The sequence below is a fragment of the Molothrus ater genome, chromosome 9 (genome assembly GCF_012460135.2).
Source record: "Molothrus ater isolate BHLD 08-10-18 breed brown headed cowbird chromosome 9, BPBGC_Mater_1.1, whole genome shotgun sequence".
Lineage (NCBI taxonomy): Eukaryota > Metazoa > Chordata > Aves > Passeriformes > Icteridae > Molothrus > Molothrus ater.
Genome location: NC_050486.2, coordinates 16,540,276 through 16,568,163, shown reverse-complemented (window position 1 = coordinate 16,568,163; position 27,888 = coordinate 16,540,276). Strand labels below are relative to the sequence as shown.

At 38.2% G+C, this 27,888-nt stretch overlaps 1 protein-coding gene across 1 annotated transcript in view; it reads right to left on the bottom strand.

Moving 5' to 3' along the window:
• The window catches only part of COL24A1 (collagen type XXIV alpha 1 chain), a 119,728-nt gene that overhangs the window by 65,625 nt on the left and 26,215 nt on the right, over positions 1-27,888 (bottom strand). Inside the window, 13 exon segments of the mRNA XM_036388136.2 lie at positions 6,442-6,495; positions 8,165-8,218; positions 8,837-8,890; positions 9,285-9,329; positions 9,421-9,474; positions 13,346-13,390; positions 15,704-15,757; positions 20,244-20,288; positions 21,006-21,059; positions 22,764-22,808; positions 23,925-23,978; positions 25,134-25,178; positions 26,960-27,013. Coding sequence (XP_036244029.1) covers positions 6,442-6,495; positions 8,165-8,218; positions 8,837-8,890; positions 9,285-9,329; positions 9,421-9,474; positions 13,346-13,390; positions 15,704-15,757; positions 20,244-20,288; positions 21,006-21,059; positions 22,764-22,808; positions 23,925-23,978; positions 25,134-25,178; positions 26,960-27,013 — 657 coding nt within the window.

Below are 27,888 nucleotides of genomic sequence, written 5' to 3'. Positions count from 1 at the left end.
TAGCGTAGGTCAAGCTGTTAGTAAAGAAAAAGTAATTATGCACAGGAAAGGAATAAACTAAAATTATCACTGTGAACCTCCTGGCCAGTAGGCATTAACTTGGGACACCATGAGGAGGCCTCTGTGTCAGAGGAATTCAGCTCCAGCTAGATTGCTTTGAAGAAATGAGTGCATTTTAAGGAAAAAAATGGTGCTACTAACCTTTATGCAATACAGTAGTAGTTAAGTAGTAGTGAGTTAAATTTCATAAACATCCAGAGTGAATACATGATCTTACATTTGTAGGATAAAACAAAGCATTGGTAATTGACCCTGTAGTTAGCACACTGTTCATTCAGTCCCCTGACAAGATTTTGCTTTTTTAATAAACTTCACATTTCATTAAATTTTGACCATCTGAAAAGAGCAGGATTGCCACTTCCTCTGAGCAAAATATTTATTACTACATCTAACCAAACCCATGGTCTAACACTAGGAAGAACAAGTTTCCTTCTTCATTAAGAGAAAATCATCCCAGATTAAAATATATGCATATTTTTCCAATAATGGAAACAAAAAGCACATGCACAGAACAATTTTTTAAAAGCAGGTTTAACACTTGGATGCTAATGAGTCAGAAAGAAAACCACTGAAGAGTAAAAATGGTCTGAGTTTTCAGAAGATGGGCAACAGCTCTAACACTCAATATTTCACAATACATCAGTATTGTGAAAATATTGTGAAATACAGTGGTTTCCCTTTCTTTTGCCATAAATAAGCAATTACAAGCAGAGCTGTGCAACAATTCCAACATGCCTCTAGGTGGCACAGAGCATATTATTTACATGTGACCAAGGCCCTGAGACACACATCTAGAACACTCACTTGCATCACCCTTGATTTCTAGACAGTTCAAAAGAGGATGTGTTGTTTTTAAAATCCTGGCCACTGCTGTCTGCTGAAATACATTGAAGAGTTAAGTCTATTTCTTAGAATTTTTTTTGCTTGTCCTTTCTTAATTTTAAATTTACTTATTTATAGACCTTAAATAGTTACTAAGGGGTGAGTTGTTTCACATATCTGTAAATCTGCTCGTTTCTAATGTGTGAACAAATGCTAAATGCTGACACAGACAACTTCCTCTTGGCAATAAACATTCCAGAAAACAATCTGCACACAAAAATAGTAATTAAGAAAGATCATAATGCTTTTATGAATGAATAGATCTACTTTATTTATTTATTTATTTGTTTAAATTTTTCTAGAGGGAATTCAGTAAGGACCATGAGATGTAGGTATGGACAGGTAGAGATGCAGTTTCTATTGCAGGTAGAACAAACATGGTATTTTGAAATCTTTTCATGTCAGCAAAGTCTTAGGATACAAGAAGGTTACTGGCCTGAGAACATCAACACTAAACAATGCATTGAAAAATTTAAAATCCTTGTAATTTTTATCTTTTCTGTGAAGATGGATTAAGATTTTTCTTCTTGAGCACAGCCATGAAGAAAAGGCAGATGCTATAGCATAGAATAGCATAGATTCTATAGATTCTATAGCATAGAATAGAACACCATTTCTAAGATGTTCTCACATTAATAATCCATGAATAAGTGTAATAATCCACAACACAAACAGCCACTTTAGACAATTTCAGAAAAAGAATGAACCAGGAAGGAGCTCTTGAAATACCTCAGCAATGGCACCTGCCAATCAGATTCCTCATAGTGAAGTGGGATGAATCTCTGGCAAAGCCTAAATTTGAAATGAGTTATTCAGCAGCCAGCTCCATGGGAAGTTACTCCAGATTAAAAATTCATTATTCTTCCATAAGTGAAAGGCCGGGAGATTAGTGTATACTTTCCAGCTGCAATGTAGTTTTCAGCACAGACTATTCAGAACCAACCAGCCCTTGGTATTATGACTTCTAAGGAAATGCAGATTCTTCATTTCCATCAGCCAGAAGCCCAGCAGCCGGTAGGATACAAATTATTTTCAAAATCTTGCTACAGATGTGGTCTTTTGCCAGTAAAGCACTTTAGAATCCACTTCATTTAATCAAAAGAAATGTGGCATCAAAGAAATCTGAAGTTCCAACTATCTTAACAAAAACGTGCTTTAACCTTGCTGTGGGAGTTCTGCTTTTTGTCCTGAACACTTAACATAAAATTAACGTATTTATTGCTCTCATTTATCAATATAATGTTTAATTTAAAAAAATGCAGAAATCACCAAGTTGTTACTATCTTGGGCCATATCTCAGTGTCCCAGAGAGAAGCACTCTGCCAAAGCTTTTGCTTTTCTTTTGTTTTTCTGTGTGGCTGCAAATATGGAAGCAGAATATCAGAAATACTGAAACATTACACTCCATTTCCATGGGGAATTCTCTCTCATTTGCAGAATGCCACCTCAAACCATTTTCACGTGACATTTGCCAGCATCACTGGCCACCCATCTTCATGCCCTTGGTTGCCCTGAAGGGGATCAGGACAAGCACAGGTCCACAGGAGAGGCACCATGGAGGGAAAATGTCTCCAGGGAGTGCAATAGCCACTTCAGTCACCAGGTTTCCCTGCTCCAATAAGAGTTCATTCAATAACAGGTTGCAATTAATTTCAATGAGAATTTAGAATAAATTTTCAGAAGCAAGACTGACTGGATGCAGCTACTGAACTTCAACAAGATATTAGAGATTCCTTACTATTACATTATTATAAGCAGGTCACCAAAAGAAGGTTTCTGCAAAAATCTACAATTCTCCAATAAGTGTTTATGATTCTTCTAAAAGCATGTGTTATGCAGACATACAACTTTGGGAAAGGACCAGATGAAGATTCTATGCAAAGGCAAGTAGAGAGTATGAGTAATTTCACAACAAGAGCATTTCCTCAGATATGTGCCAGAACATGAAATTAGTTCAGCCTTTAAATTGTCTTTATTTCTATATTTCCTACAAATCATTTGATGCAATATTGAAACAGAAGGCTGTGTTATCACTGCACACCTGGCACTGTTTGCAAAAACTCAAAAAATCATGTGATAATGCACGTGAAACTTGCACTAAAAATAAAGTTTTTTTTAAATGAAGATCTCAATGCAGCCACTGATTCACTTACAAAATGTTTGCCTTTTTGACTCTTTACTGTTTTTTGAATGTATCCTTTCCTTTTGTAAGGCTGCTGCCTTGAGCATGGAACACTTCAGCTGAGTCCCATACAAGTACCTTCCTGAAGGAGTAAGCTCATGACTTCAGATCAAAATACAATACTGCACAGATGAAAAAAGTTCTCTTGAAGACAATGAAAAATTCTCCCTGCTTCAGATATGAAACCTATTTATAACACTCTGAAGGCACATCTGAAGGGAACTATCACTCACTCTCATTTTGGGGGGATAATTAAATGCAATTCCTAGAGCAAAATTTAACTATAAAATATTCTGAATACATGTGGAAGCCTGTCAAAGGCTTGTCTAATTTCATTCACATGAACAATAAGCACTGCATACTTCACTGCACACAGTAAACTGAGACATTGTGGGTTAGAACACTCAGATCTGCACTTTCCAGTCATCATGCCAATAAAACAAAGCTCTACCGAAATTTTATATTTCAGTGGTTCATTTTCAGATGCATGACAAAGCAGCCCAATGATGAAGAATCCACTCCATGAAGTGTTCACTGAGTATATCCAGTGGTTGGTGAGCAGCAGGCACTCAGGCACACGACAGACCCTGGCTCTGCAGAAGCACACCCAGATGAGAATTTGGCCTGACACTGCAGGACTCCTGCCCTGAAAGAGTCACTTGGCAGCCAAAACTTGTCTGGCCACCCAGAGAGCAAGAGCCAGACCTCTGTCCCTCCCTCTGCCCCCCGCCAGCAGCACTGCAGGTCCCAAATGGACCCTGGCTAGAGGTGGGTGGCTTATTTCAACTCTGACCTGGTGCACCTTGGCTGCACAGCTGCAGAGGAAAGATTTAGGAAGCAATTCACTGGTGATCTGCATTTCAACCCACAAAACCCCGTGAGGATGATCAGAGTCTGCCCGCCCTGCTCCCACGGCTGTGTGCAGAGATAGTTACAGAGCTCAGCTGCTGGAGTGCCAGAGTTACTGCAGTTTCCATGGGAAGAAAATCAGGGACAGGACTACTTATGCTTTGCACTGGGAATGAAACACTCAAATGTGTCACTGCAAAGATCAAAGGATCCCCAGGTTCTTATTACACATGTACCCAAAACAAATGGGTATAGAGCACATTTAGAAATCCCACTGTCTTAATGTTGGACAAAAGGAGACAGGAATAGCTGGAAGCAGAGTTTGAGAGGTTCTGCCACTGGGCAGACACAGCCTTGCTCCTCCTGCTCACAGCAAAGTCCAACAAATCCCAATATAAGTTTTGGGGGATTTAAAAATGAAATCTTTCACAGAAGGCATATGGTATGTATTGTCACATCTATACTAAATCCAAAGAACTCTCCTTGAAAGACACTAATTCATCACATTCTTCTATTTTCAGAAACATCAAGGGAACATTGAGTATACTATGTAATGCATGTTTTCTGCATGGGGTCACAGGAAGTCTGACCATTCAGATAATGAAACAGGAACAAGGAAAGCAGCTCTGTCTGACCTGCTAGCTGTCTGGGTTTGGAAGAAGAGACCTGATCAGACATATGACAGTAGGCTTTTCTTGGGGAAAAATCGACATTATTTGCTCATACTTCATATATTTGGTTGTGTCTAAATAACTTCTGGCAACAACAACTAGTTTATTTTTATAAGACAATGTAACATGAGGGACACATACACTCTTCAGTTTTAAGTTGCTTATTTTAAATTCCTTTCATTACAGAACTTCTGATATCTTCAATTTGTCCAAAATCCCGGTATGCTGTTATTCCACATCCCTTCTGTTTCTATTTTGCCATATGGTGACCATATTTTTATGAAATAAAAGGTGGAAAAACCTCTTACTTTATTTGGAACTGTCTTGCATGACTGAAGTTAAGAGAAACATTGCTTTGCAGTTTTAAACTGACCATTTTGCAGACAATTACTAAAAAAAAAGTGCTTGGACACCCTAGTTTTAATTATCTAGCATCATGCACCTTATTTGCCTTCTAATGATGGCAAATAAGGTGCATGATGCTAGATAATTAAAACAGAAGTAATTCTGCACTCCTGAGCAAGGGGAAATGCTGAGCTTTTCAGACAGAAAGATTCCCATCCCTATCTGCCCTGAGGGTAACCAGCCCAGGATGAGCTTTTCCTCAGACACAAAGGAGCAGCATGTCTGTGTTGGAATAAGGAACTATGAAGGACTACCAGCAGAGACAGCAGGGCCAGCAGGACACAGGCTTCAAGAGCAACAATTTGGGATTAACCTGCCTCAAGTCTCCCTTGCTGGAAGCTGTGCAAGCAAATCATGCAATGAAGAGTCTTGAAAAATCTAAAACCCTGAGCCACAGAGGGTGGCAGCTGTGGACAACATGCACAGGCTTTGGGTCTTCTGCACACCCTTTGGCCAAATGAGAGGGATTTATTCTCACAAGACCACCTTGTGTTGCTACAATGCACTTTCCAGTCAGTTTTCTCTCAGTGAGGGCTTCTGCCTAATAAGAAAGGTAGGAACACAGAGCCTTGGTTTGAGCAGATGTGCTCATGTAGAGGCAGAAAAAGGATCATTCCTAGTACGTGCCTTCCATTCATATTTTTTTTTAAAAAGGAAAACCCACAAACAAACAAAGAAACCCCACCACAAACCAAACAAAACCCAAAATACATTCATTGCAGGAGGCTGATTAGAAAGAACAATCTACAATTTCTGCTTTCATCTCTCCAGCAAATACATGTGTCTGTGTAGAAACATGTCTTTTTGGTACAGACCACAGCATTTTTCCTTAAAGCCTGTGGTATAAATGCTAAAAAGCACCAAAATGGGACAATTTGGAGACTGAGTTTCTGCACAGACTTCCATAGAACTCAGGAGTTCTTAGGAAACTTCACTTCCAGATTCAATGTGTGGCAACCCTTCCCAGGTGAGTGGGGTTTATCCTCTGTGTGTCTTGTAAGTGATAAATATGCAACCAGGCCTGGGAAATGGAAAATCCCATTTGTAAGCATGTTTTAGTATTTACAAATGGAAGTCTGCCTGAGAAATCACATGGGTCTCATTCCAGGTGTACCCCATAACAACAAGATTCAGGAGACAAATCCTAATCACATAAGCAAATGAAGAACTACTTTGTATTCAAAGATCCTGTACATGAATATTTTGCAGAAAAAAATATCAGCTGGAATCTTTTGTACTTTATGGAGGAGAATTAATTCATAAAATATGTCTGAATAAAAAGATTTCCCTAATTCAGCTAAGAAAACAGTATTTTATGAAGCAAACCCATTTACCTTTTATTTTCATAGTTTAGAACCAACATTCAATTTACCACTACAAGCAATTTCTTACCTCAGGTCCCTGAGGACCCAATGGTCCACGGGGTCCAGGTTCTCCAATTTTTCCCTTGAAAAGAATCCAAGCAGTTAAGATTTCTGATGATAATATATTTTTAACAGCAGTTGGTTGTGAAGATTTTAAAAATATTTATTAACAGAAAGGCCAACAGAAAAGTTGAGATGACTTTTTCACTAAATAGGAAATTTTATATCTGCCTCTCTTTGGATACTATTAAAACTAGTTCTTCATACCTCTTTGAAGTCACAAGAAACAAAAAATTCAAATTAGTTTAGGACAGAGAAAATTGGGATGAACCACATAAAAATCCCATTAAATATATAGCAGTTTTCACAATAAAAACTACATATTATTTAAACATCCAGAAAGTAACTGTAACAGATATTGGTTTACACACTTATATATTTTAAGTATCTAATCATAGCCAAAGAAATGGCAGTTTTGTGATTAATAACAACAAAATTAGGTCCTATCCACATGTAATGGTAGCTTCATTATATACAAATTTCAACCCATCTAAAAATGGGCCAAATTTCTCTAAGTTATATCTGTTCTTCCACATTTTCACAATCTTTCTGCCACCACAAGTAGATGTCACTTGAGCAAAATTAGGGTCTGACCTGGGAAACATTTCTCTAATTTTTAACACGAATTACTTGATTGTAAATTAATTCTACAAAGGTAAATTTCTATTACCTGCAGGACTGAGATCTCATAGATTAACTTAACATAAGTCATAAGGTTGGTCACCTTATTCAGCTTGTGCTTAAAACCCACAGCTCTTTCAGGAACAGGCTGATTCACATGCTTATCTTAAAAGATAAGCGTATGAATCAGCCTATTCCTGAAAGAGGAAATTCTTGCATCTTTAAAAAAAAAATTGATTTTTCCCATCTAAGCTCAAGCAAATATGCATAATTTTATTGCAGGATTTGTGTTTATACTATAAATTCTATAGGACAAAGAAAGTGTCATTGAATTTAAGGGCCTATGACATTCATGAAGTCTAAGTAGGTTTACCAGTTATTGGCTTGATTGCACATAAGAAAATTAGACAGTAGAGTGAGCGTTGGCAGCTTTTAATTTTATATTGAAAAGAGACAGATATTAGCTAAAACTAAAATAGGTGAGGGAGAGCCAGGTAACCCTGTGCAGTATGCCTTTTCTGCCTCAACATCTAAAAACCCAGCAAAAGTGGCAGCAGTGCACAGAAGCCTTTAAAGCTGCTAAAAATCAGTAAATACAGCAATCAGTAAATACAGGAATTTGTGACTACTCCCATCCCTGAGAAATGACTGGCTGTTATTAATGAGATCTCACACATTTTCTGCAAATCCAGCTAGTCCAAAAGGTCATCTGCAAGTTCCCAAAGCTCTCAGTGGATTTGCTTCAAATATTATCCACATGTCCATTCCCCCCAACAGTGATTGTCCCAGAATATCTAATATCCTAAGCACTCTATTAAAATTTGACACATATACTAATCTTGGTAATAAAGCTTCACATTTTAGGATCTGACTTGCTCATTAACACCAGTCACTAGAAATAAAAGCAGCTTAGACCTTATCCTTTGTGCATTTTGAATTAGGTCACTTCTAGGGGATTACATGCACTGTGAACGTAACAATCACAAAAAAGTGTCAAATATCAACAGTAGTAAAAAATATCAACAACACACAGTGATATACTGAGAACAAAATTTGATGTGTAAACTTACTGGAGGTCCTGGTTTTCCTCTGATCCCTGGAGGTCCTGGTAAACCAAGAGCACCCTGAAAAAAGAAAGCTATTAAATGCACACGAAAATTGTGGTGTTATGTTGGAAGCAATAAATTGCTATACTTTGACACCTGAAACAGGCTTCAAAAGAATTCTTCAGGTTGAAAACTATCTTCTAACATTCAACTTTCATCAAAAGAGTTCTCACAGGATGTGCTATTTCAGTGACTTCTGATGTACTAGCCAAACAGGAAAGAAGATCCTTATTTATCTCAGTCTGATGATGTGAAGGAGCATGCCAGACTGTGTGCTGCTGCTAACCACAGTAGGTCCAGGTGAGCTGCAGATGAACCTCAAGGGTCAAGGGAAAAATACCTTTTACAACAGCTCCTTAGACAGACTGAGACCACACCAGAATCCTTGTTTGATGCATCTCTAGACACACAGCTGCCGGAGTTCTGCTTGTGTCCTTTATTTGGCTTTGTGCACACTTCCCATAACTGACTTTTAATTAGCACAGAATTTCTTAAAAATATGTTAATACAGTGATAGCAGTATTACTACTGCATTCTACTTTTATGCAACCAACCTGCTGCATTTTAAGAGACTCATAAGCCTGATGAAGTTGTTGAAATGGGGTAATTTTGTAAAGCAATGCAGTTATAACTTACCTTGTCTCCTGGGTACCCCTGATCTCCTGGCTCTCCTGCAAGGCCATGTTCACCCTAAACAAGATATAATTTTATACAGACATATGTAAATGGCTTAAAATGGGGTAGTTTTCAGAAACAGAGAAAGATTAATTCAATATTCACTATTTAAAATGAACACAGATCTTTGACAAGATGCAAGGTGCTGCACTGAAATATCTTTTCCAGGAAAGTCTAAAGACACAGACCTGGATATTATTATGTTCAGTAGTTAGTGTTCTGTTCTGAAAAAACCTTGTCTAAACTACCAAATCATGAGTCTGACACAAATTCAAAAAATAAAAGTCAGAAGACCAAAGAAATCAAAAGGAAAAAGGGAAAGTTTTACCAAGCACGTTATGGTCAAGTTTTAATGAAGAGAGCCTGAAAGAACTATGTATCTCCAAGATAATGAAAATATTTAAATCACCTTATCACCTTTCATTCCAGGCTGTCCCACACTCCCTGGGAAACCCTGTTAAAGTAAAGAAAACATAAATCCAATGCTTGACTATAATTTGGAAAGCAGCATGAGCAGCTGGCTGTGGGATGATTGAATACCATACCATGGGCCCTGGAATTCCTGATGGTCCACTTGGTCCTGCTGGCCCAATGTCTCCCTGCCAAACAGCAAGAAAGGTGACTGCATTTGGTGAAATGGAGTAACCTAAAGACTCTTAACAGAATGTGGCATTTTTCTGCACCACAGAGAGAAACCAAAATATTTTCAGGTTAATTTCTTAGGGAAAAAGAAAGGTATTGGTATCATAAGCCCTCCATGTTTACAGTTCCCAACATCCTCAGTAGAAACACGAGAAACAAAACTTGCCTCTTCTCCTGTAGGTTATAAACTCAAGAGAAGATCTCAGTGTATTAGGCAATGCCAATTAAGGAAGCTTTCTTTTGTACTGCAGCTGCAAATTCAGTGGCCATCACTGCTGTCCTTAGGGTTACATAACAGCACTTCTCTGCAGGCATCAAATTTGGCTTAAAGACATTATTCTATTATGAGTAGGGCCACAAAAAGAAGCCTTTTTAATGGTCCTTTTACTCAATTTCTCATCTATCAGTGACTTCTATGAGTTAAAAGAAAAAAAGAGATGTGACTCTAAATACCACATGTGCAGAATCAAATCTATGTTCCAATGGGCATGGTAACCTTTTCTGTTTTAATGTACCTTTAAAGTCCTTACTGCAACTCTTCTTTCTGGGATTTACTTAGGCAGTTTTATGACAGGAAAAAAAAAGTGAGTCACAAAAATTAAGAATCTTTAAAGATCAGCACAGCAATAATATTAATGAAAAAGCATGAGCTAAATATAAGACCTGACTCAGAATACTTAAGACTATATTACAAAGGGAGAAGTTAATCTACTTTCTGCCAATTCAAGCTCAGGGGAAAAAATCCCCCCCAAAAAATCCCCAAAATGTAATATCTCTATGGCTATGCAGAAATTTAACAACACATATGAATAAAGAAATCTTTTGCCACTTGCTGAGAATGATATGGAAAAGATGAGATGGACATCTGTGCACTTCCAGTTGAGCACACATTCATTATTCTCTGGAGACTCTTTAGCAATGTCAGCAACCACATTCTCTGCAGCCACCATCAGACTTATGGCTCAGTGAAGAAAAAGCAAGGCCACTCACTTAGTGTCTTAATGGTGCTTGGTAGAGCTCCCAAGAGCATTGCCACTCTACATTGCTTTAGCTTTCCATGACTGCTTAAATGATATATTCTGCCATGCTAGCTGATCAAGGAAATTGTTTACATTGCTGTCTCTGAGCTGTGCTCCACATTCTAGTTCAGCAAGGCATTTATGCATTCATGATACTGAATGTTGAAATGCACACTTATGGTAACAACAGCATTGATTGCAAAATCACAGAGGGATGCTGAGGTGGGAAATTTAGCTTACAACAGCAACAGGAAGGAATTCCAAAACAGCTTTGCAACATTCAGGTTCATTAAACACCTGTCACAGTCTCCAGATACACTGAGTGACTTAATTACCAGCAAAGAACAGGAACTGCACAAAAATAAAACTGAATAAGTGTTGAATTAGTAAGTCTGTCAGGTTTTTTAATAATTCTCCACCTGAGACAGGCTTATCACTTTGGACAAAACTTGCTGATCAATAAAACCTGCAGCTACATAAATTGTACCTTTTCCAACATTTCTAGGTGACAAGTGAAACTAAAACCAACTTGCTTTTTCCAGGCAAAAAGATAAAATACCAGAAAAGGAAGACTAATGTTTTCCTAGCATTAAGTGGGTTTTTTAAAAGGGAAGAAAAAATTAAAATTAAAAACTAATTTGGGTATCTAGCAGTAAATTTTCTACAACTCTTCATCTTATTAAAACTCATGGCCTTGCTAAGTCTTGAAAGACTGACTATTCAGTCAGCCAAAACTCTGAACTTGGCAACAGCTTTGTATATTGAAAATAATCATGGATGGAAGGAATTACTGGACTCAGCTTGCTGATGCTGCTCATTTTGCCATTGTTCTCATGAACAAAGACAAAAATACAACTAACTCTTGACATTGACCAGCTGGGCTGGACAAGCTACTTGAATTAATGCTCTTGGTTTCTGCCAGAAAAATATATTTAATCCCATGTACAATACTGCATCTTGTAGTAGTATAGCATGTTATTACTAACTAAGTATTCTAAAGCAAACATTGAGGGCTGTAGCTCTTTGCTCATTTTTGGTTGACCATTAGCATCTGCCTGGACAAGAGAAAGCTGAGGCCAGGCATCACAGACCCATTTGGAGAGCAGGGGTGGCTGAGGAGCAGGGCTGCTGGGGTCACCTGCAACTGCCCCAGGGTCTTGGTGAAATTCTGCTGCAGAATAAGAGTGCAATGGTCCCTTGTAAAGAAACTCTGGAACAGAGCACAGCTCTTCCAATTATCTGACTGGGAAAGAGGAAACCAGACTAACTCATAAACTGGAACCATGAGGAAGAGTCCCACACATAAACACGAGAAGGGCACTCAAATGGAGCTCACACTCTAAACAATTGTTAATTTTGTGCTGTTCAAAATCTAAACATGCCAAATCTAAACATTTTTTCCCCCAAGAAATAGCTCTCATTATGGTTATATTCCATCTATGTACAAGTGGCAAAAGCTTTGGACTAGTTACAGATAATTATTTTTCTATTTCACAAAAAATTATTGACACTCATTCTCTCTGGAAGTGACTGCAACTCAGCAAGAAGGCATTTGCAGCTTCGATCCTGCAAATATTTATGCTCACGAACTCTAGGCAGGGATAAACTGCTAAATTTTAGTCAAAATAATCAGTAACAATCTTTTTGGAAGTGACATTTTTTAAAAACTTCAGGTACATTTGTACAATTACTGAAGTCTTTGAGATTAAATTCCAAAGACAGTCATGTAAGAGAGAAAAGCAAACCACAATTCTAAGCAAATTCTCAAGAGTGCAAACTCCAGTCTCATGAGTGTGTCAATTGGCCTGAAGGACACAGAAAGTCATGTTTGCATGATGAAGGCTGGAAGCGACAGAGGTTTCTTGACCAAGCTTTTGTTTTCACTATAGCAATGCCATAACAATCCTAATCAGACAGCAAGGGATGACTTACAGGATTTTTTTTTTTGTTATGAACATATAATTAGGAAGGGTAACGATTGAACTCAACTGTTGTGCTTCAAAGGAAAAGTAAGATGATCATCAGTGTAAAATATAAACTTATCAAGAATGTTTCAGATCTGCAGATAGCAAAAAACCCACAAAGCAAACACTGGAGACAATTATGGCTTTCTTAACTCAAGTGTAAACACTTGCTATTTCTCCCTTGTTAAGAATGTGGCCCTGTAGCCAGACATGACTGAGACAACATCAAGAATCAGAGGTCCTCTACGAGCAAATACATGAATTAAAAAACATAAGGGAGTGAGACTACTCAGAAGGAAAGTCTTCCCCACCTTCTGTGGGACTCAGAGCTTCTCTGGCACAATTGATAGATACAACTACTGTGTGCAGCTCCACAGTGAGCATAACAGCCTTATTCTACATATATTTTTTAAAAAATAATATGATATTGTAAACATGATAAAGTAATTTTTCATAGAAATTAATTCTGCTTTGAATTTGGTAGCCATATTCAGGAACCAATGAGGACTGCTGTCGTTAAAATATTTGAGATTATTACACCCTTCACACTGGCTTTAGTAAAATAAATTATAAACTAGCAAACTTGGTTTCAAATAAATTTCAAATAAAAGACCTGAACATACTGGGTCAGAAACAAGCATACAAATCCACACCAAGTATAGAAGTGCTCCATGCTGCCAACATGATAGCAGTTTTGTAGAGTGATACTATTTAAAATCATGGCTATCTAAAACAAAAGCTGTTTAAATACTTGAATTTTCATAATTGTTTTTATTATTTCACAAACACACAAGACAAATGCTGTAATGTAGCCATCTCAAAGTAAATAATAAAAGTATACTCACTCTTAGTCCTGGAAATCCAGGAGGACCAACACCACCAACAATTCCCTTTAAAGAAAGTTAATCTTAGATTATCTGAATTTTACCATTTAAAAAGAAATCCTAGAATTAAGATAAAAGTGACCTACAAAGCAAATCAGTTTTGATTTTTACAGTTTCCAAAGAGTGACAGCTTATCACTGTATAGAGAAATATGCTTAGTAAAATCCCTGAATTGTAGAATTAGATCACCAGATATTTGCATCATGGGAACATTTCTGCTGTTAATAAAGGAATATGAGATTTTTTTACCATGATAGTTAAAGTTGAAGGAAGAAAAATCAATTTTTTAAGGGTGAAAAACAAATTTATTAAGATTTCCTAGAAAAATAAATAAGAACACCATCTCAGTTAAACTGAGAAGAGGCTAAAACACTGCTGAAAAGAGTTGCTAAGTCTCTTTGCCCTACGTGAAACAGGTATTGCAGTCCTCCAGGTCTCCACGTCTCATGCAAGCTGTGCCAGCACCTGGACCTGCTCCTCAGTGGGTAACACTCACAGGGCCCATTGCAGCGTGCTGGCACCCACAGGGAAGGGGAAGTTTTATGCAAGCAAAGCTAAGCCCTTTCTGTATGTGTCCAACCGGGCACGGCTGCTGGACACGGCCCAGAGGACACCTTGGTGCTCCCCTCCCTCCTCAGGTGCCTTCACACTTTCCCCAACCTGCTCTAAACTATCCCCAGGGGAAGCTGAATGCTCCAGCAACATCCTCCAAGGCAGACTGACATCCTCAGAGAATGGAGAGGGCGTTGAGGAAATGAAGGATGGCATTAACCAGTTAAGCAGAAGAAATTAGGCATGGAGACAAATGCCATTAGTGTTAAGTCAGCACATGGGAAGAAATGTCTTCCCTTCAAGTTCCTGCTGCCACAGGCCTCCCAGGCAGCCCCTGGTCTCCAGTGCCAGCTCCCAGAGAGGCTCTGTAAATATGCCATTAGCATTGCAGACCCTGCAGCTGCAGCACTGGCCCCTTGCCTGAACAAGCCCTGCAGGGTGAGCCCGGGGGAGGAGGGGAGAGGGGCTGCTGCCTGTCAAAGAAGGCAGAAAGATCAGCAGCTGTCTTGGCAGATTAGATGGAACTTGTTTGCAAATGCTTGCAGTGAAATGGGCTGCTTTGTAACGGGCAAGTCTGTAATTTCAGATCTGGTGGAAAGACAATATCTGCTTTATCAGGAATGGAGGGAGACTTGGGAGTACGAGGAGGGGAAGGAAGAACTCACCTTTTAATATCATTTGCAAAGCAGTTGGTGACACTCAAGCCCTCAGTGGGTTTTCAAGATGAAAACCATACTGATATCACCTCACATTCCAACAAGGGAAGCTTTGCCTTAGGGACCGCAAATGCATAAGAAATTTTTTCCTGTATTCCAAAATGTTGACACCAAACATTGATAATCCACCAGCAAAATTCATGTAAGCTTTCTAAAATAAGTTTCTAAGATGGGTGTTAAGGCAGATCTTCAAAAAATAGAGAAACTCTGCCTGGCTGATGACTCTGTTCCACATCAGAAATATCTTTAGAAGCAAACTGATAGCAGTTGGCAAAGGAGCACCCAACAATACCAGATGATTTAAATCAGCTGCTCTTTTACCCAGCACTTATTGCTGTTCTCTTCTCTTGCCCAAAACCTTTCACTGGTTTCTGACACCGAAGGAAACCTGAGTTTGGAGTCTGCAGCCAGAGTTTCCCTACAAATAGAGCAGGAGAGCAAAGCTCCTTTGAGGGCAGCCTGTGAAGTGACGTGAGCGTGGCACAGGCTGGACAGCACACTGCAAGGGCACACCCTGCCAAGGACAAAGCTGCTATCACACTGATTACAATGCACTAAATGACAGGCTAGCGTAACTGTGTTCAGTACCAGCTCAAAGGATGAAATCAACTATCAAATGCACAAGCACACAAAAGCTGGGGTTTTACATGCAGGCCAAATTTTGTTAAGGTGATCCTATTTTGTTAAGGTGATCTTAGAATAATGGTTTAAAAAAACAACACTAAGTCATCTAATGCAAGAACTTTGGAAGACAGAACATTCATCACTCAATGCAATGAGGACAGCAAGAGATCTGATTCTCAAGGTAGTCAGCACATGCTGCAGTGGAAAATGTGTTCTCTCTGCAGCTTTCTGAATATTTTCTTCCTCTCTTTTATACTCATTATAGTCGTTTCCTAGTAATTTCCATGGGAAAGTTAATAGTTCAAAATTTTCCTGTGGCTTTCAAGACATTTCTTTTGAAGCAAAAGTCTCCTTTAATTTTGGAGGGGAGTTAACATCGAGTTTTACAAATTTTATCATGTTAATCAACACACAATTCAATACTTACAGGACTTCCATCTGGACCAGGGGGGCCTCTATTTCCAAAGTCACCTGGAAAACCCTAAAGCAGAATAGAAAATACCTGTTCTTCATTATTCAGGACATGAAAGGTGGTCTGGACACTGAATCCCTATAGATTTGGAGAATTAAGACATCATAAATAGATTGAGGGCGTGTGATGAAGGAATGGAAAAAGCAGGAAGTTTCAGCTACACAGTTCAAATGAACAGAACAGTGATATTTGTTTGCCTCCTAAAGTCACAAAGCCAAAATGATAAGACTATACACAATGCAAACACATGGAAAAAGCAAACAATTGAATTACTTTCAGAGCAATATTAAACAAGTATTACTTGAACTGTTTTTTTGGAGTCTGTTTTCCTATTTCTTAACTCTTTTTTCCTGTTAGCTTCAACATTCACTAAAACATTTGTCCTTTCCTCAACTCATCCCCAAATATTAATGGTTAGCATCTCAGTATGAGATCTCCTATTCATTAGAAATCAGAATTCTCATCTAACTGATGTGAACACTTCCCTGAGTCTGCATCTAGACACAAACAATAACTCAAGACATAGTAAAGCCTCATTTATTTTATGAGAGTTTTAACTTCAGAGGCTAGATTATCAGAACAGGAAAGAAATCTGATTTGCCAATTCAAGCATTGAGGCTTAAAACAGAATTTCCATTTCTTGCTTCAAAAAGAAAATGGAATGGAATTCCACCACTTTGCTGGCTCTAATCTTCCGTCCTTCCTGCTAAGGTTTTGAAAATTGCTTTACTTCTTTCAGATGTTGCCCACTGCAGAAGCATATAAGTTGCTGGGGGAAAAGTTATTTGATTTTTTGTTTGGGTTTTTAGGAGGAGTAGGGATAGAATTCCATCCTTAACAATAAAATAAAATAACAAAAATATGTGAAATGCTCTTTGTGCTCTCAGTGTTTCAGTATCTTTTTACCTCTCCGTGTGTAGCAGGAACAGCACTTGGAGGCATTAACCTTTCCCCTAGGTGAGACCATGTTCAAACCTGTTGCAGCTCCAAGCTACAGCTCATTTGGCCTTTTAAAGCTGCTTTGTTCAGAGGGCATCCACACAGCTGCCCAGCCCAGCACTTGCTGCAGCAGTGTCTTTCCTCAATGAATTGGGGAATATACATCACCATAAAACAGTATTCCAACAGTAGTCAGGAAGACAATATGAAAACTGTGCCAAGGAGATGGAAAAATCATATAATAAATCACAGTAGTTGATAGTAGTTAAGCCATATTTGGCTTTAGTAACAAGCCAAACTTTTATAAAACTGAAGGCAACATTTTATGCATATATATATATATATGCATGTACACTGCCAAAATATGCTGAAACAACTGAATAGCTATTAATTCTCATCATCGTGCACAATATATGAAGTAATCTGAGACAGCCTTCTGTAGCATCTTTTGGGCTGATTTTTAGGTGGAGATTTTTTTCTGCTTTCTCATGTTAATTCAGAAAAGGTAAACACAGGAATTCCTCTCACTACAATGAATTTTTTGTTCAGCATCTGATCACAGAACTCACAAATAAGAATCTACAGCTGTAAGATCTGACCATACAGGTCTTCATATTTTTGCCACCTTATAATTTAAGAAGTAGAGGTTCTTAGGTAATGGTCAATAAAGCAGATTTAATTGATTCTGAAGGTTGTACACCATTAGTCTGTTCTTTTTTCCCAGCTGTCAAAATGTGTGTACAATTTTACGTATACAAAATGGATATTTGAGAGTGACTATGTTGTTAAAAGCTATCAACTAAGAGGATGAAGCCAAAGATTAATTTATGACCTTTTCCCAAACAGCATATTTGGGTTGTACTGCCTACTATTGGTAGGTGTTGGAAGAGGCAGAGTTGTCATAACAGGTCTATTTTTGAAACTACAAATGAGGCCTCAAAGGGGAAATGAAAGATGCTGTGGGACAGTTTTACCAACCACACTGAATCACAAATGATACAGCACAATCCCAGCATAGCAAGGGTTACAGAAGTGACAGATCACCCACAGTCATTATTATCACATTCTCAACAGCATGCATTTTTGAACTGATACTGAAAAATCTATCTTAGTAAGTAGAAAAATGAAAGCAAAGGCAACAGTCACAAAAGTATAAAACTAGAAGCAATATAATAAAACTACTGTGCAACAACTGTTTTATTAAATCAATATTATCATTTAACATTATTATTAAGCATACAAAGGACGATTATTCATAACTTTAATATAAAACAGAACCTGAACTGGTTTTACAGTTACAGTGGATTTGATTAATGAACTCGTGTCAGAACAGACCTTGTAAATTTTACCAAATTGACAACTGGTTTTAACTAATCACAGATAGAAGAAAACTACGTAAAAATCTTCCCCCAAATAAAAGCAAAATGCATCATGCTAACAGGACAGAAAATACATTAGAAATACTGCAGAGCTAGCCAACAGAAAGAAATTGAACACATATACTTCTACCATGAAATATTTTCTTTAAATGATATTGTATGCAAAACAAATAAAATTAAAACAAATCCTCACTCTATAGATTCAGGCAATTGAATATTTTGTTCCATTTCAAATATGCCAGAAATATTACAAATATGAACAACTGTTCAATAAACCTACTAAGTAGCAGCATTTTGTCAATTAAAAGTGTTTACAATCCCTTGTATGATCCACTTCTATACTTTAAAACTGCTTTCCAAAAATGAGATGATACTTCAGATCTCATGTCTTTCAAAAGGACCTCTGCCAGCCAGCCAGGGCTTTTATTTTCTCAAGTATTATTAGGGACAGTTTTGTCAAAAAAAATAAGTTATACCCTAGAACAAAAGGTGAGGATCCTGGCTTCAGGCACTGTAGAATTCCCATGCCAAATTTCTTTTAGTGACAGTGCCCTACCCCAAAGCTTTGTTAACTCTAGGGCACTGTGCCAAAAAACTTTGTCATTACAGCTATCTTTGTTTTGGGTTAAAATAACATGTCTTCTCTAGGCTTGTGATCCAGCAAAGTACTTCAAGCCAGGTTCCCATGTGATTTCTCTCCTAGCTGGTCTCACATTAGTAGCCTTTAGTCAAATAAGTACTTTATAGATCATAGAAAGGAACTGGAATGAACCTTGGGATTGAGGAAATTAATGACATTACAAAGAAATCAGTACTAAATGAAAGTAATCACAGACATCCTGCAGAGGTGCTTTTGGTGCTCTGCACCTATGTGAATCCTCTCTGAGCAGATTTATGCAAACAGAAGTCCTTACAGAACATAGCCTGGCACTGACAGAAGCCCTGCTCTTACTGTAAATGGAAAGTAACTGCTGACCACAGCACCAACAGACTGCTATGGACTGGGACAAATCCTACAAGAACCACTGCATTGGCAGGCAGAAGCCTCACTGAAACCTGCCACAGAGACTGATGGCAGAAGGCAAAACGTGCTCCAGTGTACACTACTGTCACCTCAACTTCCTATTTCACACTAAACACCAGCCTTTGATTCCCATCCAGGCTCTTGGCCCCTTTAAACGCTGCCCATACCTCAGGGGCACAAGACACTGCCAACTTCTGCAAGGACTGATGGCACAGGGCCCTTCTCACCCAACACTCAGATGCAGAGAGCAGCATTTCACCCAGATTCTATGCAAACTGCAGTATGGTCTCATGGCAGCTCCAGAAAGAGCAGTCTACAGACTTAATGTAATTTTGCTTGCTTTTCTTTATATCAAAGCAATTTTTGTAGCCCAGTGACTTTTTTGGCTGATCACACAGAAAACAAAACACAATTAAACAGAATCCTCTACGACTTCCATAGCATAGATCAAGGGCCAAATGATGATCATCATACTACTGCTGGACAAATTTGTTCAACATGGTAGATGAAAATCATCTGAACTGCTGAACACAACTGACTGCACAGCTGGAGAGCCCTATGGTGTTTTCCAATCTCAAACCACAAGAAAGTTAAAACTGGAAACTCCTGGATAGCTTCAAAGACCTAAAATAATGTGGTTGCAACAGAAAACAAAACATTTGACATTGAAGACACCACAGGAAATATGTAAACCTGATAATGTGTACTTGGCAGATTTGTGTTTATTCTCAGCTGTAGAAATACATGTTAAGAAGAGGACAGCTTTAATTTACTACAGTCCAGAAATATCAGACATTAGAAGAACCTGATTTTCATCCAAGCCAACATCAGACTTACGAAGCTTGCATCATAGCTGCACCTCATGCTAACACCAATTCTACACAATATATTTGTGTGTTTCTGTCACCTTCTAACCCTCCTCCTAGCTGATATCAGTAACCTGCCACAAAGCTCACAGTGCTGAGTCTTCCATACTTTAGTGCTTATAACCTGCACAGAATCTGCAGTTCTGAAAAGTACTAATTGAAAGTGATAGAAAGTCATTGATGGACAAAAATAAAACTAACATTTTTCAGCTGATTAAAGCTACAGAGTTAATTCCGGGTGGATTTACAGCGGCAGCAGGAATTGTAACAAGTATTAGAATCTTTACCTGTCTCCCTTTAGGACCTCTTTTTCCACGGAGGCCTGGGATACCCTAAGAAGGAAATAACCCACCATAAATAGATTTTCTTTTCTTCAATACTTAAATTCAAGTAATTAAACCTGCATTTGATTGGAAACAACAGAGTATGAGGAGCACCATTAAAAACAAAAGTATTTGAGCAAAGTATCATAGAGGAAATGTCCTGGAGCAGAAAGACAAACTTCATCTTTCCTGTGGCAATACCAGAACAATTGTGAAAAAGGGCCTTGTCCTGCTTCCATCACACTACATGTCCGGACAGCCTTTTGGCTCAAGTGCAATAAGAAAAGGCTCAAGCACAGTGATAGAGATTAACTATTCCATGGCTGGTTCTACTGCAAAGATCATCCAACAAGAGACAAATATTAGTTATTGTCAAAAAGAAATTGCTTAAATGAAAAATATCCATTCACACTTTGCTGAAGAAAAAAAAATAACCCTAATCCTTGCAGCTGTAGATGAAAGTAAAATAATACCTTAGAGTTGCTCCCCATTTTACTTCAGCACCAAGGCATTTCATTGATTAGACTAATTGGGTATGTCCTATTCATCTTATTTTCTTCAAATCAGTTTTGCTTTTAACCATCCCCCCCAAAAAAAAAACCAACCAACCAAACAAAAAAACAACCCAAACAAATGAATGGTTAAACCTTGTACATTTCCCCGCATTCTAACATATTGCATTACCACACAAACATCAACATTTCATTAATGTTCCATTAGGCCTACCCTTTCTCCTTCAGGTCCTGGTTGTCCTGCCACACCTGGAGGTCCAATAAAACCCTAAAATGTAAGAAAAGTGCTTGATTTCAAGGCTGGTTGTCCCTCAGTACTGGCCAGCTAAGGCTCATGACATAGGGATTAAATTCAGGCTCATTTGAAACTACCAGTGAAGTTCTAGAAATTTAAATGTGAGTAGGATTTAATTTCTTGGAGGTTGATCTTTTTTTTTTAATTATGGAAGATGGTACCTACCTTGTTATCCAGACCTAAGGGAGTAAGGAAAACAAAGGCACCTCTACTTTCTACAGTTACTTAAAACAGCTGAGAAGCAGAGCACAGTTTGATTACAGGAATATTTTAAACCTAAAGCTCTAAAGATACTTCACATCCTGTTGTTGTACACCTCGCTGGCACAGCAGTATGTGTCGGGAGGGCTGTGTCATCATTTTTACTGGGAGTTACTTTTAGAATTCATACACAAGATTTAGCCTTAAGGTGTTTTCCCCTAAATTACTCATGCATTGGCCATTTTTAGCTTTGTGTAAACAGAGAAGCAGGAACTTTTAGGCAAGTGACTGGAATCACTTATGTCTTGTTCATTGAAGGGAGAACAAGTCAAAATACAGATGAGAATCTGAACAAAAATAAACTGAAGAAACATAAAAGAAGCAATCCCTGAGGGTGCAATATCTGTTGGCACTTGATTCTGCCAAACTAATTTTTCCCATCACTGTAATCAAAAGTGGCATAAAACAAACAAAAAAAAAACCATTCCAAAACCCCCAGACGTGTGTTTGAGAAGCTGCTGCAGGTAAAGGCTTCTAGTAACTACACTAAAAAAAACAAAACAACAGCAACTCCTGCAACATAGTAAGATTATATTAATTGATACTTGAGAACACAATACACTGCTGAGCAACCTGTATATGAGCTGAAGGCCTGAAAACACCCACCAAATCCACCAAAACATCCTTCCAATCCCAGATGCAACCAGCAACATAAAGGTTTCTGGAAACCTGTGCCTTCTGCTTGATGGTGAGAGTCAGTCTGAAGAAATACTTATCCATGCACAAGCATGTGTAGGCATGCTCATGTGTCTATTCAAAGAAAACTAAATTACACAGCACCCACCCAAAAAAACCAAACCAAAACAAAAACCAACAAACCCACAACCCTCAAAAAAACCCAAACCACTGAGAAAGAGCATGATAAAAGGCACAGAGAGAAAACCCCAACCCAGCCAGGAATAAAAACCAATCTATTTTGCTTCCAAGAGTAACCAAAACCAAACCTTGAATGCATGGAACATTAAGAACTTTCAGGGCCTGGGATACATATAACTATGACTGAATCAGTCTAAAATTTAAAGATCCCTTTCATGGTTTTTATGTGACAAGACTGTTGCCCTTTATCTACTTCTGTAGCTGTTACAGATTGCAAATGTCAGATCTGTCTCCCTTCTTGAAAGCCTCCATTATGGAAATAATGCTTCAGGCCTGAAACATCCACTCAGCCCTCACACCCAGCATGGCTTTCTTTTCTCTCCTGCATGCAAGTGAGAGGAAGGGCAACAATGGAAAACTGCTCTGTGCTGCTCATGGAAAAAAACAAACTCTGAGTTTTCCCATTTGTAGGGTCTATAAAAGCAGTGTGGTTCTGCAGGCATACCCTGGCACAGCTGGATTAAATACCTCACCCCCTTTCTTACCTACTGTATGGGTAAAACTAGACATGGATATCAAAATGCTTATGATGCTTACTTACTCTTACTCCTTTAGGACCTGGGTTACCTTCTGGTCCAGCTAGGCCCTGTTACAAAAAGAGAGAGTTGTAATTAATTTGAAACAACCAGATATGCTCTATGTAAAAGAACTGCAACAACACTTGTTAACTGTAAACTGGCAACACATTCTTGAAATTTTTAAGATTGAAGAAGGTGTCATCAAGTAGTCCCCTGGGACCATGTTCAGAAAGGTCTCCCATTAGTGCATGGTTGAAACACAGATCATGACTGAAACTTCCATTACATTAAATTATTTCTTCTGGGAGAAATTTTTTTTCCAGACACAGTGATGAGGCATTACAGTGACATAATTTCACAGGATTTTTTACGAGCTTTTGTATTTGGACACATTTCAGTTACGTTCAAGCTAGTGTCAGAATTGCATATGTGGTCCAAATGCTCTGAACACTTTATGTGATTTAACACAAAAAATGTTATCATCCATTACTGTATAAAATATTGTAATGGAACTTTGAAGCATATAGCCACCACAAACTTAATCCAACAAACACTGAAGCATTGGTGAAATTCACCCTTAAAGCAGATACAAAACAAAAGTCAGTTGTTGTCAACTGGCTCACATACCTTTACACAAGGAAGATGCTGAGCATTTCTACTTTTTATCTTATTTGTATTACTGCACTGAGGTATCTGTTACTTTATACATAAATCAATATTTATACAAGTACTTCTGTTTAAAGAAAGCTGCTTTCTGGCTTTATTGGTTGTCCTAAAATATCCCAGTGGGAATAAAACACCAAACTTTTAACGTTCCCCTTCCCTAATGGACTGAAGAAATAGTTTCAGCAGTGAAATACACACATTGGTGAAAAATGAGGAGGAACAGGTTGTCTCCTACTGCCTCTAGACTTGAAATACATAGAAGATAAACCACACAGAACAACATGAGTTTTATGAAGGAAGTGTAAAGTATTCACATCCATGTTTTAAAGTCATGAGACTCAACATTCCCTCCAAGCCCCTACCAGAGAATGAGGTTTGTTTCAAAGAAAAAAGACAGGATGTAAACAAATACATTTTTACAATTAGTAGTTTCAAAAGAGTTATATATGGTACTTTTGAAAAGAATAAATGAGAAAAACAAAAAATAAAATGCAAAGGCATTTGTATAGTTACTGCACCTGCCTGCCAGGGTAACCAACTGCCCCAATACTGCCAGCCATTCCTGGAATTCCCTAAGTGGAAAAGGAAGAAAGGAAAGGAAAATAAACAACAAATGTTTCATGTCATGGTTTGGAGTCTGTTCTATCATTTCTCTTTTAACATCTACTCATATGACACAGCTTAAGCACATGGAAAAATTACTCTTTAAGCAAGCTACACAGAACACCCAAAAATTGACTCATCATACATAAGTAACTCTGCCAATTACAGTCATATATCCTTTAAAAGTGTGTAAGATTTTGTGAAATACAACAGTGGATGCCTTATTTCCATAACTCAAAAATAATTCAAGAGGGCTATCGGAGGCAATGAGGTAATTGCAGTGGTCCTAGATGTATTTGAAACAAATACATTAAACTTTCCATTAAAGAATCCTTGTGTCCTTACAAAGCCAATTTTTGTTTTGTTTCTTTCAGAATCAGGTCAATGTAGCACTGGATAAATCATGAATGCATACAATTGTCTCCACCTTCTTCTGATGGTAAGAATCAACTTTGTTTTTTCCTCACTAGTTATCTCTATCTCACTGATAGATTACAGTCATCACAGAAAACATACTGTGAGACTGTAATAAAAAATCACCCCTCATTCAGCGAAGGCTTGGGCATAAAACCCAGGAAAGTCATAAATTATGTCCTTGAGTTTTCGTCTCCTTTCAGGGGTTTACCATCAGTTATCATCACCATTTCCTTTTCAGTGTCATTCAAAAGGAGATTCCATCCATCTACTCTGCCTTTAGGGGCATCATAAATGCTAACAAGAGACATTAGCAATTGGATGTCTTTGAAATCACGTTCAGATTTCTTCCTGGACAGACATAGCAGTTTAAAAAAGTGCTGAACAACTACTTCATTTCCTACATGCTAGGAGATGTAAAATGCATCAGTAGAGGTTTGAAATGTACCTCTTATAAGAATTTTACATCAACATCCTCCCAGTTGGTGTGGTAGTTAAAAAATGAGCTGGATAAGCTTTTCCATTTCATTTAGACTAATTCTTTACCACACTGATATCAACACAATCTGAATTCTTGCTCAAAACTTGTCCAATATTTCCTTAAGCAGTTTACACAGCTTGCTTATATTGAACACTTTTAATGGATTATACATTTTCCTATCCTAAAGGTTCATCTGCAGAGCAAAGAGCTCTGTGCTTGCATCCCTTACCTGCTCACCCCGTGGCCCTTGCAGTCCTGGGTAACCCTTAAGACCCTGCAGGGAGAGAAAGAAATCTGTGACAAACACAATTAAACAAAATAGACCTTTTTCTACTCTATTCTCTTTTCATCAAAGAAAAAAATCCAGATTTTTCTGCCTGCAGAGTTAGTATGGTTTACATTTAACTGCTCATGAAAACTGAGCTAGAGAAAAGAAGTAAGAAAACTTGGCAGTTTAGACAATGTCAAGACATCAGTATGCTTAAAGTTTCAGACTTGTGCTCTTTTAAACAAATGACTTTCCATTTTACTGCTGCCCTTTGTGCTTTACCAGAATTTCTAGGTATTTGTAATTAAAACCTAGCACATCATTGGCAACTACAGAAGAGTGCCAGGAAGTTCCTGTAACCTGTAAAAATCAGTAGGTAAAGTGTTATGACTAATGCTACAACCATCACCTACAGAGAAAAAGCAAGTGCAGCAAATAAAAGGACTCCCATGTGCTGTCAGGAGCTCTCACAATGCTGACTTTTTTTCAAAAGTTTCATCAGAAAACAGCTTTGTTTTATTTTTCCTTAGTGGTTCCATTCTATCTTGTCCATCTTGTTTGCTGATCTTTATTCCACAACTAAGACTTCACCTAGCAACTCAGCCCAAATATCCCAAGGAATGGAAATTCTACTTTTCTCTTACAGGACTGGAGTTTCCTTCTGCTCAAGGAAAATAGGATTCTGTAGAAGAAGCACTGGGAGACACTCAGTAGCATAAAGCTGACACTTAATAGAATAATGGTGATCTTACCATAAATATACTGCTTTTGAAATTTGCTGATCAGCCTTACCCTTACATGATGCCGGCGTAAAGAAAAAATGAAATATGGAGCCCTTCTCAGGTTGAAACCAAGCTTTTTCCTTCCACATTTCTTACCGTGCTCTACTTCAGTATGCAAATTTTATCAGGATTTTATAGACCCAGATTCTCATGATTTACTGTCACACACAGATAGGGAATAAACTAGAGCAAAAATTGTAGCCAATCTTGGTACAGCTCTTTCCCAGAGCCATTGCAAAGCACCTGTACCCCCAGAGCACTGCAGAGGTTCTCAGGTGCTGCCATGGACTCAGGCTCCCCTGCCCAGGAGTGCTGTCCTTTGGTGCCAACCCACCCCAAGGGCCCTGGCTGCAGGGGCAGGTACTGGCCTCTCTGTGCAGCCAAGTGGGGCCACTCAGGGGAAGGGGAAAGGGGAGCCTTCTGCCCTATGAGATCTCCAGACTGATATAAGGAAAGTTTTGAGTGCTGATTTAAAAATGAAAAAAAAAAAAGAAAAAAAAAAAAGAAAAAAAAAAAAAGGGACACCATTAACTCATATGTAAGACTTTTAAAATCTTTTTTCTTGCCTGGATGAGAAGAAATGTCGAAAATATGCTATTTATTCAACATATATTTTGTATATCAAAATATAATAGTATCATTATATTAAATACAATAATTATATATGAGAATTTTATAGTAACTAATTATATATTATTATTTTATGTAATTACATAGTTTTATGATAATTTAATCTATATTAATATAAAATAGTTTCTCAGCAGTGCTGGAGTACAAAGCAAAAAGGATATATTTGATTCTTCTGCAGTTTCTTTCATGTGGCTGTGATTTACATCCTGCTATGATGATCCCACTGAATTGTTGTAAGGGGAGGTTTTGCACAGTAGACACAGTGCCAAGAGCAAGCCTAAAGTTCTTCTACCACCTCTGGACCATCAGACACCCACCTGGGGGGCACTGATTTGAGCCAGGATGAGTCACATGGGAATGGAAACAGCACCTTACCTTCTGGCCTTTGATTCCAGGTGGGCCTGGAAAGCCCATGGGGCCTGGATCACCCTACACAACAAAACATCCAGAATTAATGTTTCACTGGAACATGACCCAGGGTTATAAACATGCAGCACTTAATATCTTGTCTGCACTCTTGGACATTTGGTATGGAGAACTAGCTGATGTTGTTTGATTTTTATTACTTTTTTAGAGGAAGAAAATGGAAAAAGCAACAGTACCTCAATTGCAACCACTGAGTGCAACATGTCTGCTCCTGCAACATGGCCAAATCATGGCTGGAACAGACCTGGTTCACAACCTCACAACGTTTACTTTTAGCCAACATAAACAGGAGTGAAGAAGCCATACAGCTCTTGAGGCAACACTTTCCTCAGAAACAAGTGGTTTCACCTCAAATTAATACATATATATCACCACTAGTGTGTATTGTTTGTTTTAATGTTATGCCAACAATCTGCAGCCAAGAACCAGGACACCATTATGGGGTGTGCTGTGCAAAATCTGCATAAATCTGATCTCTGTGAAAGACAACTTGAGAGGTGCATATGGACAGAGAGGCTCTGGGGGAACACTGCTGCTCTCTTCAGGTTCTTTAAACTTCACAACCACATAATGGTATATGGCAATAAGAATCAGAAATCTCAAATGCTGGGGAGATGGAAAGAAGACACAAATTTTCATGGTTGTTGCAGATGGGGAAGGAGAGTCTTCTTGCTCAGGACTGACAGTGAAGAGATTCACTCTTTCATGATTAGTGCCTGAATTCAAACCCAGTAAGTCAAGGATTGCATCCTGGAAGTGAATTACTGTCAAAGTAAATGTAAGTCTCTTAATTAGAACGAGCAAATTAAGAACACAAAATAACGAGAACTATAAAATGCATATCGATCCCACAATTTTGGATTATAGATGTACTCTGC